The sequence below is a fragment of the Heterodontus francisci genome, unplaced genomic scaffold (assembly GCF_036365525.1).
Source record: "Heterodontus francisci isolate sHetFra1 unplaced genomic scaffold, sHetFra1.hap1 HAP1_SCAFFOLD_683, whole genome shotgun sequence".
Lineage (NCBI taxonomy): Eukaryota > Metazoa > Chordata > Chondrichthyes > Heterodontiformes > Heterodontidae > Heterodontus > Heterodontus francisci.
The window spans coordinates 522,281-540,243 of NW_027140515.1; the positions used below are offsets into that span (position 1 = coordinate 522,281).

The 17,963-nt window shown below is 55.9% G+C and overlaps 2 protein-coding genes across 2 annotated transcripts in view; both read right to left on the bottom strand.

Annotated features, from left to right (window-relative positions):
- Positions 1 to 1,890: 1,890 nt before the first annotated feature.
- On the bottom strand, positions 1,891 to 3,432 carry LOC137360037 (proline-rich protein HaeIII subfamily 1-like). Its single transcript, XM_068025624.1, has 2 exons — positions 3,428 to 3,432; positions 1,891 to 3,034 (listed from the first exon to the last, which is right to left on the bottom strand). The coding sequence occupies exons 1-2, from the start codon at positions 3,430 to 3,432 to the stop codon at positions 1,891 to 1,893; spliced, it is 1,149 nt and encodes a 382-aa protein (XP_067881725.1).
- Positions 3,433 to 5,776: 2,344 nt separating this feature from the next.
- The window catches only part of LOC137360038 (uncharacterized), a gene marked incomplete at its 5' end in the record, with an annotated part of 33,945 nt that continues 21,758 nt past the window's right edge, over positions 5,777 to 17,963 (bottom strand). Inside the window, 6 exon segments of the mRNA XM_068025625.1 lie at positions 5,777 to 7,419; positions 7,904 to 7,973; positions 10,953 to 11,102; positions 11,422 to 11,485; positions 11,488 to 11,598; positions 11,773 to 11,856. Coding sequence (XP_067881726.1) covers positions 6,436 to 7,419; positions 7,904 to 7,973; positions 10,953 to 11,102; positions 11,422 to 11,485; positions 11,488 to 11,598; positions 11,773 to 11,856 — 1,463 coding nt within the window.

Consider the following 17,963-nt stretch of genomic DNA (forward strand, 5'->3'; position numbering starts at 1 on the left):
GTCTGTGTATTCTGATATGTGTGTGTCAGGGTCTGTTTATTCTGATATCTGTGTGTCAGGGTCTGTGTATTCTGATATCTGTGTGTCAGGGTCTGTGTATTCTGATAGCTGTGTGTCAGGGTCTGTTTATTCTGATATCTGTGTGTCAGGGTCTGTGTATCTGATAGCTGTGTGTCAGGGTCTGTGTATTCTGATATCTGTGTGTCAGGGTCTGTGTATTCTGATAGCTGTGTGTCAGGGTCTGTGTATTCTGATATCTGTGTAAAAGGGTCTTTGTATTCTGATATCTATGTGTCAGGGTCTGTTTATTCTGATATCTATGTGTCAGGGTCTGTGTATTCTGATAGCTGTGTGTCAGGGTCTGTGTATTCTGATATCTATGTGTCAGGGTCTGTGTATTCTGATCGCTGTGCATCAGGGTCTGTGTATTCTGATATCTGTGTGTCAGGGTCTGTGTATTCTGATATCTATGTGTCAGGGTCTGTGTATTCTGATCGCTGTGCATCAGGGTCTGTGTATTCTGATATCTGTGTGTCAGGGTCTGTTTATTCTGATATCTGTGTATCAGGGTCTGTGTATTCTGATCGCTGTGTGTCAGGGTCTGTTTATTCTGATATCTGTGTATCACGGTCTTTGTATTCTGATAGCTGTGTGTCAGGGTCTGTGTATTCTGATCGCTGTGCATCAGGGTCTGTGTATTCTGATATCTGTGTGTCAGGGTCTGTCTATTCTGATATCTGTGTGTCAGGGTCTGTGTATTGTGATCGCTGTGTATCAGGGTCTGTGTATTCTGATCGCTGTGTATCAGGGTCTGTGTATTCTGATAGCTGTGTATCAGGGTCTGTGTATTCTGATCGCTGTGTGTCAGGGTCTGTGTATTGTGATCGCTGTGTATCAGGGTCTGTGTATTCTGATCGCTGTGTATCAGGGTCTGTGTATTCTGATATCTGTGTGTCAGGGTCTGTGTATTGTGATCGCTGTGTATCAGGGTCTGTGTATTCTGATCGCTGTGTGTCAGGGTCTGTCTATTCTGATATCTGTGTGTCAGGGTCTGTGTATTGTGATCGCTGTGTATCAGGGTCTGTTTATTCTGATAGCTGTGTGTCAGGGTCTGTGTATTCTGATCGCTGTGCATCAGGGTCTGTGTATTCTGATATCTGTGTGTCAGGGTCTGTCTATTCTGATATCTGTGTGTCAGGGTCTGTGTATTCTGATCGCTGTGTGTCAGGGTCTGTCTATTCTGATATCTGTGTATCAGGGTCTGTGTATTCTGATATCTGTGTGTCAGGGTCTGTGTATTCTGATAGCTGTGTGTCTGGGTCTGTGTATTCTGATATCTGTTTATCAGGGTCTGTGTATTCTGATAGCTGTGTATCAGGGTCTGTGTATTCTGATAGCTGTTACTGTATTTCTCGAGGTCCCCCCCCTGCACATGTTTGAGAATGTGTGCTGTTTTTTCTGCAGATTTATTCGGACTTTCTGAACGCACGGAGGAGAATGCTCACTCACTATGTGAGTGCAGGTATGTTTCTGAAGCAGCTCCGAAGTTGTCTGGAGTCAGACGCAAATAGAAATTGTTATGGAGGCGGGATTGGCGAGTTCCAACCGGTCATTTCTGATTTGGGGGGTCAGTTGCTGTCCTGATTCTGAATTCTAGGCGGGGGGGGGGGGGGGTGGCGGGTGTGAGGGTTTCTTGTAGCGTTCGGTGTGACTGTTGTCGGTCATCCTGTGGTAGAATTGCTTCTGCACGTCGCTGTGCCTCGACTCAGATAATTGTTAATATTTCTGGAACGACAATGTTTCGAAGCTGAGCGAAGGTTTGACTCCATCCGTCTGTTGGTGTCTCAGTCCTTGGGGGATTGACTTTATTCTGAACTTTATTGGGTTTTTTTATACCTCAGATAATGTCGCCACGTTTCCTGTGACCTGGATAATTATCAGCGGTGTTACCATCTTCGCTGTCGTGGTGGTGACCACTGGCATCTTCATTGCAATACGAGGGAGAAAGAGAACTGAGAGGATACAGGGTAAATATAAACCGAGCACTGAGTGAACGTTCAGACACTGACAGAGGAGGGGGCGTGTGAGGAGGGCCGCAGGCCGAGGGGGGGGGGGCCTGAGGAGGGCCGCAGGCTGAGGTGGAGGGCCGGGGGGCCTGAGGAGGGCCACAGGCCGAGGGGGAGGGCTCTGGGCCTGAGGAGGGCCGGGGGGCCTCAGGAGGGCCGCAGGCCGAGGGGGAGGGCTCTGGGCCTGAGGAGGGCCGCAATCTGAGGGGGGAGGGCTCTGGGCCTGAGGAGGGCCGCAGGCCGAGGGGGGAGGGCTCTGGGCCTGAGGAGGGCCGCAGTCCGAGGGGGGAGGGCTCTGGGCCTGAGGAGGGCCGCAGTCCGAGGGGGGAGGGCTCTGGGCCTGAGGAGGGCCGCAGGCCAAGCTGGAGGGCCGGGGGGGCCTCAGGAGGGCCGCAGGCCGAGGGGGAGGGCTCTGGGCCTGAGGAGGGCCGCAGTCTGAGGGGGGAGGGCTCTGGGCCTGAGGAGGGCCGCAGGCCGAGTGGGGAGGGCTCTGGGCCTGAGGAGGGCCGCAGTCCGAGGGGGGAGGGCTCTGGGCCTGAGGAGGGCCGCAGGCCGAGGTGGGGGGGCCGGGGGGGGGGGCTGAGGAGGGCCGCAGGCCGAGTGGGGAGGGCTCTGGGCCTGAGGAGGGCCGCAGTCCGAGGGGGGAGGGCTCTGGGCCTGAGGAGGGCCGCAGTCCGCGGGGGGAGGGCTCTGGGCCTGAGGAGGGCCGCAGTCCGCGGGGGGAGGGCTCTGGGCCTGAGGAGGGCCGCAGTCCGAGGGGGGAGGGCTCTGGGCCTGAGGAGGGCTGCAGGCCGAGGGGGGGGGAGGGCTCTGGGCCTGCTGTAAACAGGTTGCCCTGACCTGGCCCCTGCAATGATGGACTGTTCTTTCTCTTTAGATTTAAACCCCGGAGCTGGGGATGGGAATAAGCAGCTGCTGCGGCCCCCGCCAAACAGGCCTCGGCCTGTCCCGACAGTCTTCCTGTGTCACTGTGACAGGGATGACGAGAAGCTGGTGAACGTGACCCTGCGCTTTGCTGCTTACTTACAAGAGCACTGCGGCTGTCAGGTGAGTGAGGTGTGGGGAGTGGAATGGAGGGGGGCTGGGGGGGGGAGGGGTTCACTCGATGATGCCCACATCGATCGACCAGTGTTCAAACAGCTAGATGCCAGCCCCACCTCAGAATGGGTGACCTGTACCCAGTGACAGCCCCATACGGTGAGGGTGTGGACTGACTGGGGAGCTGGGGACTGACTGGTCCCTCCCAGTAACAATGACAGCAGCCTCCAGACACTGAGGCCAATGGGCCCCGTCTGGGTGCTGGCAGCGAGGTGGCTGGACAGTCAGACAGATCTCAGACAAGAGACATCGGGCCGGCAGACGTCATCGAGACCGACATCAGACATGACAGAGACGTCAAGCCAGCCGTCTGGCTCCGCGTGCGGAGTGCTGCTCCTCAGTCGTCCTGCCTCTTTTCTCTCTGCCCAGGTTGTTTTGGACGGGTGGGAGCAGCTCGCCATTGTCTGCGAGGGTCACGTGGACTGGCTGAGCCGCCAGCTCGAGGAGTGCGACTATGTCGTCGTCATCTGCTGGAGGGGGCTGAAAACCTGGGTGGAGACGCGGCGCAGGGGCCCTCAGACAACGAGCCAAGCGCCGGAGCACCTGGGGCAGGGAGCCAGCTTCATTGCCGCCGTCTCCATGATCGGACAGAAGATCTGCCAAGCAGTCATGTCATCACCAAGAGACCTCTCCAAGTTCATTGTGGCTTTCTTCACTCACTCCGGCCAGGGAGATATTCCCGGGGTCCTGGACTTGGCCTCCAAATACCACCTGATGAGAGACTTCCCTCTTCTATTTTCCCACCTGCACTCCATGGAGCTCTGCAGACCCGGACACACCCTCCATGTGGACAACATCTCCCAGGACACCTACTGGCGCACCCCTTCAGGCCTGGCCCTCTACAATACCATTGCTGGCTTGCAGAGCGATGAAACCCTCAGTGTGTCCGGATTCACTGCCACAGACACAGGGACAGCAGCTCCCTCCCTTTAACCCTCTGTAAGAGACACCAACCCCACACCCACCCCCCTCCCCCAACGCATGGAGCAGCCTTCATCAACAAGAAAAGACTTTCCATTCCCTCAACGTTGGATTGTTACAACAGCAAACAGCCTGTCTCCAATCACATTCAGGGAGAAAGGGGCTTTTGGATTGTGTGAGATTACTTTCCTTATCGAGATTGCAGGTGTCACACCCATAGGTGGTCTTGCATAGCCAGGGTGGGATTACGTTCAAAGTCTGTTTCGTGCGATTGATACTCGGTACCGGGTCAGGACCTTAGAGGGAAGTGAGACCCCACCCTCCCCGCCCCCCCCACCCCGCTTTTTAAGAGTCTGACATTAACCCATTGAAGACTTGGCTACTGACGCCTACAAGGAACCCTCGCAGTGCTGCGGAGAGGTGTAAAACCTGCCACAGCCTGTCGGCATCTGGGGATGAGAACGGAAACCCCCAGAACGATTCTGTCGTCGCAGCCCCAGTGACTGACTTGTCACCCGCGCACATAGAACCCGCCCGCCCTCCTCCCTCCCTAAACTACTGCGAAACAAGACCAGCACCTCTCAGCAAAACCCGAGGAAGTAGGATTCAGGACTAACCTCTCAGGAGATTAACAAAAGAAAAAAAGGAACAAAGCGGGTCTGAACTCAGGGTTTCTATCAAGAAGCTTGCTGAGTATTACTATGGGACGCGAAGTTGAAGGGTCGACAGGTCATCTGAGAACTCTGGGATGGTGCTCCCTGCAGTATTCCCACCTCAGCAAGCCCAGGTAAGGGGACACACACTGAGACACGGCTGAGATTGAGAGACAGATTCAGAGAAAGGGAGGGAGAAAGGGCCAATAAAAATGTGATAATCACCATCCCACACAGTCTGCACTCTATCGTTGGACTCACACCTTCCCTCCATCAGTTGGCCCATGGGGAATAGATCCTGGACCAGGGGGGCAGTGCTTGGGGAATTGGGGGAAAAGGGTCAGGACTGGATCAGAGAGGGGGGGGGGGTTTCAGCCTGGGCACTCGCTCTCACACACACGGTGTAATCAGTTTCCAATTAACCCGGGCACAGAGACACAGAAACTGACCTTTAGACACCAGCCACATGGGGGAGAGAGAATGGGGCCTGGTTTTGTCCTCATACAACCCCAGAACCTGCCGGTCAAACACCCAGTCCTGCCAAAGACTAGCTCATCTCACCAGCTCTCAAGACCCCTCTATCCCAGGTACGGGACCGCCCAAGGTGAGTCTCTGTGTAAACAGGGAACGCGGGGCTAATCTTCCAGCCAACGTCCCAATGTGCTTATTCCAGAAATCTGTCTGTCTGTGTCTCCCTCTCCCTTCAGCAAAAACCTCATAAACAGAGGGTGAAAAGCTGCTGCAGTTTAAAACCAGGAGGGGCCAGTTTGACCCCAGCTTGAGGAACAGACCGTTTTTAAATCCGGGTTTTCAATTCCCCCTGTGTGACAAACCCTGGAACTGGAGGCAGGTTAGTGACGCAGCCAAGAGAACTTTTACAACTGGTGACATTTCACACAATTCGAACCCATATCTGCAGTTATATTTGTCAAATGACTGCTTGGAATTTATTTAATGCTGTTGTATTTATACATTTGCCTGTAACCATTCAAAAAAAAAATTTATGTTGCAAGTGTTTACAGAGCCGTTTAACACAAATTGTATCGAAATTCTTTTATTAAGCATCTCAAGTTTATATACATAAAAAAAAATTCCACCAAGTTTTGGGAACTTTCAAGCTCTTAGTATCACAGATTCTCACCATCTCCATCTGCTGGTGTCCCTGTCTCACTGCAGTTACTGTCCCCCACCTCTCACAGATGGGGTCAGACAGTCGGGAGTGGCAGAGAGAGAGAGAAATAGGCCGGGGACAGAGGGATAGAGTGAGAGACAGATGGAGATGAGATTGGGAGACCGGGAGGTGTGGGAGACCGGGAGGTGTGGGAGACCGACGGAGGGAGACAGAGATAGACAGACTGTCTGATAAGCTGACGTCTGATGCACAGTCCTTTTTCAGCCAGTACACACACTGTTTGCTGAATCTTTCTGTGTTATAAATTGCTATAATTCTAAGAGACAGACGTGGGGGGGGAGACAGGAAAACATGGCATTCCCCTCCCTCCCTCTATACCAGCCCCTCCAGCAGCTCTTGCCCACTGCCAGACCCTCACTCTCGACAGACCCCCTCCCTCGTTCCCAGTGCTCCACCCAGTCGCAGCCCCCTCCCTCCACTGTGCCAGCTCCCCCACCACCCCCCCCCACCCCATCTCCTGCCCAGAGACAGGCTGTGCTTTGGAAACTCCGCGCTGTTTGCCCCGTCACTTGCTTGAGCTCACCCAGAGGAAGAAGTTGCAGCGTGAGCCGGGGTTGGAGGCGGATCCTTCAGGCCGCGCGCAGACGTAGAACTGCCTGCCGTGATTGGGCCCCGGTTTGCGGACCGTGCGCAGCAGGCAGGGCTCCCGGTGCCCAGGACACGCCGGGGGGCGGGGGGGCCCTTTGAGGACAGACCTCCAGAAAGCAGCCGGCAGTGGACTTTGCTGCCCCTCGCCCAGCTTGTCCTGTTTGACTCCCTGGGCGTGGGGCGGCTGGTGCCCGGTGAGAGCGGGCGGCGACTGATCAAAGATACCCAGTTCACCAGCTGTCTCCAGCCCTGAAGCTGGATTCCGCTCAGCCGCTTTGAAGAACCTCAGTAAGCTGCCCGAGGGACGGGAATCACCTCGGCCGCACTTTCCTGGGCCTCCCGTTAAACATTTGCCAGTCCGCTTTTGACCCGCTTTAACTGGCTTCGCTGGGGGACCTTCCTGCGACTGGGAACTCTGCTCAATTTCCGCAGGGCTGTTTGGCTTTCCCTGGAGGTTCACCAGGAACTGGGAGAGTTTTTGTTGCAGGCCGGCAAATTCCGGCATATATTTGGTGCAAAGCGGAGGACATTTAGCCGCTGGCACACAGCGGGCCTTTAGGAAGGCTTTGACCGGGCAATGGTCGGACCCCTCGATCTGGGGCATCAGGACGCACTCCTGCAGTTCGCCAGCGGCCAGCGATTTGTCAGCGAGGATGTAATCGATCCGCGTTCCGTAGTTTGTCTTCCGCGCTCCGGTGCTGGTCCGCCAGCAGGTGTAGGCTTCTCTCTCCGCCGGGTGCAAGTGTCGGAACAGATCCACAAACGGGCCATCGCTGATGCTCCCTCTGACCCCCAGGCCGGCCTCGCCATCGTGCGGAATCCCATCTGCTTGCGACGGGTCAGAGGAGCAGGACAGAAAGCCGTTCATCCACACGCGGTCTGGGTGCTTCACAAATACGTCCTGCAGGGGGGGGGTGAAAAGTATCGTGTTACCAGGGCAGGGAAGGAGGGGGGCAGAAAAGGTCCCAGGAGGTGAGTTACTCACCGCAGGATTCCCAGCCTCTGACCTGGGTACAAAGGCCAGGATATTAACTTATGTCAGAAAGAACAGTGGTCTGAATACTGATCCCTGGGGAACATCACTTCAACTGCAGTCTTTGTAAGAACAAGTCTATCATGTGGCACTTTTGAAAGTACTACCCTGTTGGCAGGAAGACAAAGTTACAATTCTCCCCTTCCCTGAACCACATCTTTTTTATTGTAATTCATATCGAAAGCTATCTAAATCGCCTAATTAGACACATTTCACACAAGGAGCGGTACTTCCTTGTGTCCTATGGGAATGTGCATTAGGTGCCTAGTGAGTGGCCACGGAATTCCCAGTGAAAAGCCCGGGAAAGCTCTCGGAGTTGAAGGATTAACAGTTGTTGCTGGGGTTCACTTACCAGGTCACCGGGCTGACAGTGGTCAATGGGTCTGTGCGCAGTGTTCATATCTCCCAGTACAATCACATGCCTGCATGAGGAAGAGCCAGTTAAGTGCGGACTGCAGCAATTTCCCAAGCTCCAGACTGCAGAAGCGGAAGGAACAATGAACCATTCTGCAAGTGCACTGGGATTGATGCACAGGAACAGGAGGAGGCCCATTCAGCCCCTCTCTCGAGCCTGTTACACAGGAACAGGAGGAGGACCATTCAGCCCCCTCTCGAGCCTGTTACACAGGAACAGGAGGAGGCCCATTCAGCCCCTCCTCGAGCCTGTTACACAGGAACAGGAGGAAGCCCATTCAGACCCTCCTCGAGCCTGTTACACAGGAACAGGAGGAGGCCCATTCAGACCCTCCTCGAGCCTGTTACACAGGAACAGGAGGAGGCCCATTCAGCCCCTCTCGAGCCTGTTACACAGGAACAGGAGGAGGCCCATTCAGCCCCTCCTCGAGCCTGTTACACAGGAACAGGAGGAGGCCCATTCAGCCCCTCCTCGAGCCTGTTACACAGGAACAGGAGGAGGCCCATTCAGCCCCTCCTCGAGCCTGTTACACAGGAACAGGAGGAGGCCCATTCAGCCCCTCCTCAAGCCTGTTACACAGGAACAGGAGGAGGCCCATTCAGCCCCTCTCGAGCCCATTCTCAAAGAGATCATGGCTGATCTCTAACTCCATATCCCCACCTTTGCTCCCATATCCCTTAATTCCTTTGCAGAACAAAAATTTATCCCGGATTTAGAATTAACAACTGACCCAGCATCGATTGCAGTTTGCGGGAGAGTTTTCCGAACTTCTCCCACCCCTTTCTGTGTCAGAGTGTTTCCTAATTTCACTGCTGAAAGGTCTGGCTCTCATTTGTAGTCTCTGCCCCCAGGCCTAGACTCCCCAACTAGCAGAAATAGTTTCTCTCTATCTACCCTGTTGCCCTGCATATCAAATTCGATTGAATGATGAAACAAGAAAAAAGAGGGTGTGTGATACATGTCAGGTGAATTCTTCAAGCGAGAATCAGCCAAATACAATAAGTTGAGAGGGGAAGTGAAGAGGAAAATAAGACCGGCAGAGAGAGAATATGAGAATAGAATGGCCGTTAACATAAAAGGGAACCCAAAAATCTTCTACTGGCATGTAAATAGTAAGTGGGTAGTAAGAGGTGGAGTGGAGCCTATTAGAGACAAGGAGGGTGATATATATGCTCAGAGACAGAGGGCAAGACTAGAATACTTAATGCATACTTTGTATCAGTGTTCAGTAAGGAAGAGGATGCTGACAAAATATTGGTAGAAGCAGAGATGGTAGAGATAATGGATGGGGTGAAAATTGATAGGCAGGATGTACTGGAAAGGCGGGCTCTGCTTAGAGTGGATAAGTCACCTGGTCCAGATGGCTTGCATCCCAGGTTGCTAAAGGAAGTGGGGATGGAGATAGTGGACGGGCTTGCCATAATCTTCCAATCTTCCCTGGATACGGGGGGAGGTGTCCGAGGATTGGAGAGTGGCAAATGTGACCCCCTTATTCAAGAAAGGATGTAAAGACATTCCTAGCAAGGACAGGCCAGTTAGTTTAACATCAGTGGTGGGTAAGGTTTTAGAAACAAGTATCAGGGGAAAAAAGGAGGTTTGAGTTAGTTAAGGATTATGGATTTGTAAAAGGCAGATCATGCTTGACTAATCTAATTGTATTTTTTGTTAAGTAACAGAGAAGGTTGATGAAGGGAATGTGGTAGATGCTATCTATATGGATTTTAAGAAAGCATTTGATAAAGTACTGAATAAAAGGCCGGTTAGCAAAACTGAGGCTCATGGAATAGGGGGATCAGTGTCCAATTGGATAACAAATTGGATCAAGGACAGAAAACAGGGAGTTGTGGTAAATGGTTGTTTTTCAGACTGGAGGATGGTAGACAGTGGGGTTCCCCAAGGGTCAGTGCTGGGACCACTGCTTTTTTTTGTAATATATAAATGACTTGGACCTTGGAATACAGAGCAGAAACTCAAAATTTGCAGATGATGCCGAACTTGGAGGAGATGCAAACAGTGAGGATGATATGAAAAGCCTGCAATGGGACATAGACAGACTAGCAGAATGGGCAGACAGGTGGCAGATGGAGTTCAATACAGAGAAGTGTGAGGTGATGTATTTTGAGCAGAAGGGATAAGGAGAGGCAATATAGACTTAATGGCCCAGTTCTAAAGAGTGTGCAGGAATAGGGGGACCTGGGAGTTCATGTGCATCGATCTTTGAAGGTGGCAGGACATATTGAGAGACTGGTTAGTAAAGTATATGGGATCTTGGGCTTCATAAATGGAGAGTTTGAGTCCAAAAGCAGGGAAGTTATGCTGAACATTTATAAAGCTCTGGTTAGGCTCCAACTGGCGTAGTGTGTCCAGTTCTGGTCACCACACTTTAGGAAGGATGTGAGGGTCCTTGAGAGGGAGCAGAGGAGATTTACCGGAATGGTTCCTGGGATTTTAGTTACAAGGTCAGGTTGGAAAATCTGGGGTTGTTCCCCTTGGAGCGAAGGAGATTGAGGGGAGATTGAGTTCTGATGAAAGGTCACAGACCTGAAACGTTAACTCTGCTTTAACAGAAAAAACCTGTTCCCATTAACTGACGGTACAAGGACTAGGGGACACAGATTGAAGGTTTTGGGTCAGAGATGCAGGACGGGGGAACATGAAGAAGAACTTTGATACACAGTGGGTGGTAATGACCGGGATCTCGCTGCCCACGGAGGTGGTGGAAGCCGAGACCATCAACAATTTAAGGAAATTGGATGGGCACTCGAGGGATATAAACCTGCAGGGGTACGGGGATCGAGCGGGGTGGGGGGGAGCGGGACCGCTCTGTGGAGAGCCGGCAGGGACTTGATGGGCCGAACGGCCTCCTTCTACGTCTCCGAAGTGGGTAATCTCTCCCCGTTAAGTAACCCCGGGGTGCCCAGGTATCATTCTGGTAAATCGACCCTGCACTCCCTCCAAGTCCAGTCGAGCTAAAACACAGTCTCACCCTCCGTCCTGTAGCAGAGCCTGGGCCCTAGCCTGCAGCAGCCGATAGAAGCGCAGTTTGTAAAGGCCGCGTTCCTCCCTCTCGGGATCAGCGCGGGGGCAGTACACGTTAATCACCGTCAGCGTCTCCTCCTCCTCCTCCTCGCACGTTCTGAAATCAAAAAGACAGACTTTGTACAAGCGGCTATGTTTTTTTTTTTGCTTTTTCCTGCTCCCGCCCCGGAGAACCGAATTGCTGCCGCTGGACAAACCGCCTGGAGGTTGCGAGCTCAGATCGCCAAAAGAGAGCCGCGACATGTGGTTCAATAAATCGCACACCCGACTGGTGAATGGGACAAAACCCAACCGCTATTGACCAACCCAGCTTCACATCAACACAGAATGTGAAGGGTAAATGGGGCAGGATTCACTTTAACTGTTCAGTCGTGTGGGATTGGGAAGGGGGTCGGCTACTGACTGATGTTTGTTACCTGATACGGTGCTTTGTGATCAGAGCCCGACCTTCACCATCCAACCATCTCAACTCCTCGTCTGAAACCCTTCACCCATACACGGCGCAGGAGCTCCGCTGTGATTGGCCAGCAGCCCCGACAGCCCCTCCTCTGCAGCGAATGGCACGGCATCGTCGGTACAATAGGTGGCAACACCTGCGGAGCAGGAACCAATAGTAACGCAGGGAAATGTGAGGGCTGGCAGGGGTTAATGGGCTTCCATTGGTCCTTGGATTGGGTGGGGGAGGGGGGGGGTTTGAGCGGGATGTGAGGAGGGAGAATGGGGAGAGAGGGAGGGGGTGAGGGAACATGTACCTCAGACTAACTGACCCGAGTATCCACTTCGTCCTCGACTGAAGCTGAAATAGGAATTAAATCCCTCAAGGATGGCGGTCGGTTCATCCAGTAGATCACCTGTGGACAGGGAGAGAGAAAGAGGGAAAGGTCAGATTCCGGGAACGGGGAGACGGGGGGGAGCGGGGAAGGGAAACGGGAGGGGGGGGGGGGAAACGGGGAGACGGGGGGCAGGGAAACGGGGAGACGGAGGGGGAACGGGGAAGGGAAACGGGAGGGGGGGAAACGGGGAGACGGGGGGCGGGGAAACGGGGGGCGGGGGGGGCGGGGAAACGGGGAGACGGGGGGCGAACGGGGAGACGGAGGGGGAACGGGGAGACGGAGGGGGAACGGGGAGACGGAGGGGGAACGGGGAGACGGAGGGGGAACGGGGAGACGGAGGGGGAACGGGGAGACGGAGGGGGAACGGGGAGACGGAGGGGGAACGGGGAGACGGAGGGGGAACGGGGAGACGGAGGGGGAACGGGGAGACGGAGGGGGAACGGGGAGACGGAGGGGAAACGGGGAGACGGAGGGGGAACGGGGAGACGGAGGGGGAACGGGGAGACGGAGGGGGAAACGGGGAGACGGAGGGGGAACGGGGAGACGGAGGGGGAACGGGGAGACGGAAGGGGAACGGGGAGACGGAAGGGGAACGGGGAGACGGAAGGGAGACGGGGAGACGGAAGAGAGACGGGGAGACGGAAGAGAGACGGGGAGACGGAGGGGGAACGGGGAGACGGAGGGGGAACGGGGAGACGGAGGGGGAACGGGGAGACGGAGGGGGAACGGGGAGACGGAGGGGGAACGGGGAGACGGAGGGGGAACGGGGAGACGGAGGGGGAACGGGGAGACGGAGGGGGAACGGGGAGACGGAGGGGGAACGGGGAGACGGAGGGGGAACGGGGAGACGGAGGGGGAACGGGGAGACGGAGGGGGAACGGGGAGACGGAGGGGGAACGGGGAGACGGAAGGGGAACGGGGAGACGGAAGGGAGACGGAAGGGGAACGGGGAGACGGAAGGGGAACGGGGAGACGGAAGGGGAACGGGGAGACGGAAGGGGAACGGGGAGACGGAAGGGGAACGGGGAGACGGAAGGGGAACGGGGAGACGGAAGGGGAACGGGGAGACGGAAGGGGAACGGGGAGACGGAAGGGGAACGGGGAGACGGAAGGGGAACGGGGAGACGGAAGGGGAACGGGGAGACGGAAGGGGAACGGGGAGACGGAAGGGGAACGGGGAGACGGAAGGGGAACGGGGAGACGGAAGGGGAACGGGGAGACGGAAGGGGAACGGGGAGACGGAAGGGGAACGGGGAGACGGAAGGGGAACGGGGAGACGGAAGGGGAACGGGGAGACGGAAGGGGAACGGGGAGACGGAAGGGGAACGGGGAGAGTGGCGAGGGGCTGTCACAAGGATTGGGATCCCTCATGCTGCCAGTGTCCCGATATCTCTCCCTCCGGTCACTCCCCAAGTGCCTCCCTGGTCTCTCTCTCTCTCCCTCTCGTCCCTCGGTGCTCTCCCACATTCTCTCTCTCTCCAGTCTCCCTCACTCTCTCTCGATCTCTCTCTCCAGTCTCCCTAACTCTCCCTCTCTCTCTCCGGTCTCCCTAACTCTCCCTCACTCTCTCCGGTCTCCCTCCCTCTCCACTCTCTCTGTCTCCGCTCTCCCTCACTCTCTCTGTCTGTCTGTCTCCGCTCTCCCTCACTCTCTCTGTCTGTCTGTCTCCGCTCTCCCTCACTCTCTCTGTCTCTCTGTCTCCGCTCTCCCTCACTCTCTCTGTCTGTCTGTCTCCGCTCTCCCTCACTCTCTCTGTCTGTCTGTCTCCGCTCTTCCTCACTCTCTCTGTCTGTCTCCGCTCTCCCTCACTCTCTCTGTCTGTCTCCGCTCTCCCTCACTCTCTCTGTCTGTCTCCGCTCTCCCTCACTCTCTCTGTCTGTCTCCGCTCTCCCTCACTCTCTCTGTCTGTCTCCGCTCTCCCTCACTCTCTCTGTCTGTCTCCGCTCTCCCTCCCTCTCCACTCTCTCTGTCTCCGCTCTCCCTCACTCTCTCTGTCTGTCTGTCTCCGCTCTCCCTCACTCTCTCTGTCTGTCTGTCTCCGCTCTCCCTCACTCTCTCTGTCTCTCTGTCTCCGCTCTCCCTCACTCTCTCTGTCTGTCTGTCTCCGCTCTCCCTCACTCTCTCTGTCTGTCTGTCTCCGCTCTCCCTCACTCTCTCTGTCTGTCTGTCTCCGCTCTCCCTCACTCTCTCTGTCTGTCTCCGCTCTCCCTCACTCTCTCTGTCTGTCTCCGCTCTCCCTCACTCTCTCTGTCTGTCTCCGCTCTCCCTCACTCTCTCTGTCTGTCTCCGCTCTCCCTCACTCTCTCTGTCTGTCTCCGCTCTCCCTCACTCTCTCTATCTGTCTCCGCTCTCCCTCACTCTCTCTGTCTGTCTCCGCTCTCCCTCACTCTCTCTGTCTGTCTCCGCTCTCCCTCACTCTCTCTGTCTGTCTCCGCTCTCCCTCACTCTCTCTGTCTGTCTCCGCTCTCCCTCACTCTCTCTGTCTGTCTCCGCTCTCCCTCACTCTCTCTGTCTGTCTCCGCTCTCCCTCACTCTCTCTGTCTGTCTCCGCTCTCCCTCACTCTCTCTGTCTGTCTCCGCTCTCCCTCACTCTCTCTGTCTGTCTCCGCTCTCCCTCACTCTCTCTGTCTGTCTCCGCTCTCCCTCACTCTCTCTGTCTGTCTCCGCTCTCCCTCACTCTCTCTGTCTCCGCTCTCCCTCACTCTCTCTGTCTCCGCTCTTCCCCACTCTCTCTGTCTCCGCTCTCCTTCACTCTCTCTGTCTCCGCTCTCCTTCACACTCTCTGTCTCCGCTCTCCTTCACACTCTCTGTCTCCGCTCTCCCTCACACTCTCTGTCTCCGCTCTCCCTCACTCTCTCTGTCTCCGCTCTCCCTCACTCTCTCTGTCTGTCTCCGCTCTCCCTCACACTCTCTGTCTGTCTCCGCTCTCCCTCACTCTCTCTGTCTGTCTCCGCTCTCCCTCACTCTCTCTGTCTGTCTCCGCTCTCCCTCACTCTCTCTGTCTGTCTCCGCTCTCCCTCACTCTCTCTGTCTGTCTCCGCTCTCCCTCACTCTCTCTGTCTCCGCTCTTCCCCACTCTCTCTGTCTCCGCTCTCCTTCACACTCTCTGTCTCCGCTCTCCTTCACACTCTCTGTCTCCGCTCTCCTTCACACTCTCTGTCTCCGCTCTCCCTCACACTCTCTGTCTCCGCTCTCCCTCACACTCTCTGTCTCCGCTCTCCCTCACTCTCTCTGTCTCCGCTCTCCCTCACTCTCTCTCTGTCTCCGCTCTCCCTCACTCTCTCTCTCCCGTCACGCTCTCCCTCACTCTCTCTCTCCCGTCACACTCTCTCTCTCTCTCCCGTCTCTCACTCTCTCCTCCCGTCACTTCACTCCCTCTCTCTCACCCTCTCCCGTCACTCTCTCACATCCCTCTCCCGTCACTCTCTCACTCCCTCTCCCGTCACTCTCTCTCTCCTCTCCGTCACTCTCTCTCTCCCTCTCCGTCACTCTCTCTCTCCCTCACCCGTCACTCTCTCTCTCCCTCACCCGTCACTCTCTCTCTCCCTCTCCCGTCACTCTCTCTCTACCTCTCCCGTCACTCTCTCTCTCCCTCTCTCTCTCCCGTCACTCTCTCTCACTCCCTCTCCCGTCACTCTCTCACTCCCTCTCTCCCGTCACTCTTTCACGTCACTCTCTCCCTCCCTCTCTCCCTCCCTCTCTCCCGTCACTCTCTCCCTCCCTCTCTCCCGTCACTCTCTCCCTCCCTCTCCCGTCACTCTCTCACTCCCTCTCCCTCTCCCCCGTCACTCTCTCCCGCCACACACACTCTCTCTCTCTCGTCACTCTCTCTCGCTCTCCCGTCACTCTCTCTCACTCCCGTCACACACTCTCTCTCTCTCTCTCCGGTCTCTCTCCCGTCACACTCTCTCTCTCTCCCGTCACACTCTCTCTCTCTCTCTCTCTCTCTCTCTCCGGTCTATCTCTCACTCTCTCTCCGGTCTATCTCTCTCTCTCTCTCCGGTCTCTCTCTCTCTCCGGTCTCTCTCTTTCTCTCTCTCTCCGGTCTCTCTCTCTCTCTCTCTGTCCGGTCTCTCTCTCTCTCTCTCTGTCCGGTCTCTCTCTCTCTCTCCGGTCTCTCTCCGGTCACTCTCTCTCTCCGGTCTCTCTCTCTCTCTCTCCGGTCACTCCCGCTCTCTCTCCGGTCACTCCCCCTCTCTCTCCGGTCACTCCCCCTCTCTCTCCGGTCACTCCCCCTCTCTCTCCGGTCACTCCCCCTCTCTCTCCGGTCACTCCCCCTCTCTCTCCGGTCACTCCCCCTCTCTCTCGGTCACTCCCCCTCTCTCTCTCGGTCACTCCCCCTCTCTCTCCGGTCACTCCCCCTCTCTCTCGGTCACTCCCCCTCTCTCCGGTCACTCCCCCTCTCTCTCCGGTCACTCCCCCTCTCTCTCCGGTCACTCCCCCTCTCTCTCCGGTCACTCCCCCTCTCTCTCCGGTCACTCCCCCTCTCTCTCCGGTCACTCCCCCTCTCTCTCCGGTCACTCCCCCTCTCTCTCCGGTCACTCCCCCTCTCTCTCCGGTCACTCCCCCTCTCTCTCCGGTCACTCCCCCTCTCTCTCCGGTCACTCCCCCTCTCTCTCCGGTCACTCCCCCTCTCTCTCCGGTCACTCCCCCTCTCTCTCCGGTCACTCCCCCTCTCTCTCCGGTCACTCCCCCTCTCTCCGGTCACTCCCCCTCTCTCTCCGGTCACTCCCCCTCTCTCTCCGGTCACTCCCTCTCTCTCTCCGGTCACTCCCTCTCTCTCTCCGGTCACTCCCTCTCTCTCTCCGGTCACTCCCTCTCTCTCTCCGGTCTCTCTCTCTCTCTCTCCGGTCACTGTCTCTCTCTCTCTCTCCGGTCACTGTCTCTCTCTCTCTCTCTCTGGTCAGTCTCTCTCTCTCTCTCTCTGGTCAGTCTCTCTCTCTCTCTCTCTGGTCAGTCTCTCTCTCTCTCTCTCTGGTCAGTCTCTCTCTCTCTCTCTCTGGTCAGTCTCTCTCTCTCTCTCTCTCTCTCTCTCTGGTCAGTCTCTCTCTCTCTCTCTCTGGTCAGTCTCTCTCTCTCTCTCTCTGGTCAGTCTCTCTCTCTCTCTGGTCAGTCTCTCTCTCTCTCTGGTCAGTCTCTCTCTCTCTCTGGTCAGTCTCTCTCTCTCTCTGGTCAGTCTCTCTCTCTCTCTGGTCAGTCTCTCTCTCTCTCTCTGGTCAGTCTCTCTCTCTCTCTCTCTGGTCAGTCTCTCTCTCTCTCTCTCTGGTCAGTCTCTCTCTCTCTCTCTCTGGTCAGTCTCTCTCTCTCTCTCTCTCTGGTCAGTCTCTCTCTCTCTCTCTCTGGTCAGTCTCTCTCTCTCTCTCTGGTCAGTCTCTCTCTCTCTCTCTGGTCACTCTCTCTCTCTCTCTCTGTGGTCACTCTCTCTCTCTCTCTCTGGTCACTCCCTCTCTCTCTCCGGTCACTCCCTCTCTCTCTCCGGTCACTCCCTCTCTCTCTCTCTCCGGTCACTCCTCTCTCTCTCCGGTCACTCCCTCTCTCTCTCCGGTCACTCCCTCTCTCTCTCCGGTCACTCCCTCTCTCTCTCCGGTCACTCCCTCTCTCTCTCCGGTCACTCCCTCTCTCTCCGGTCACTCCCTCTCTCTCTCCGGTCTCTCCTCTCTCTCTCCGGTCACTGTCTCTCTCTCTCTCTCCGGTCACTGTCTCTCTCTCGGTCTCTCTCTCTCTCTGGTCAGTCTCTCTCTCTCTCTCTCTCTGGTCAGTCTCTCTCTCTCTCTCTCTGGTCAGTCTCTCTCTCTCTCTCTCTCTCTCTCTCTGGTCAGTCTCTCTCTCTCTCTCTCTGGTCAGTCTCTCTCTCTCTCTCTGGTCAGTCTCTCTCTCTCTCTCTCTGGTCAGTCTCTCTCTCTCTCTGGTCAGTCTCTCTCTCTCTCTGGTCAGTCTCTCTCTCTCTCTCTCTCTCTCTCTCTGGTCAGTCTCTCTCTCTCTCTCTGGTCAGTCTCTCTCTCTCTCTCTCTGGTCAGTCTCTCTCTCTCTCTGGTCAGTCTCTCTCTCTCTCTGGTCAGTCTCTCTCTCTCTCTGGTCAGTCTCTCTCTCTCTCTCTCTGGTCAGTCTCTCTCTCTCTCTCTCTA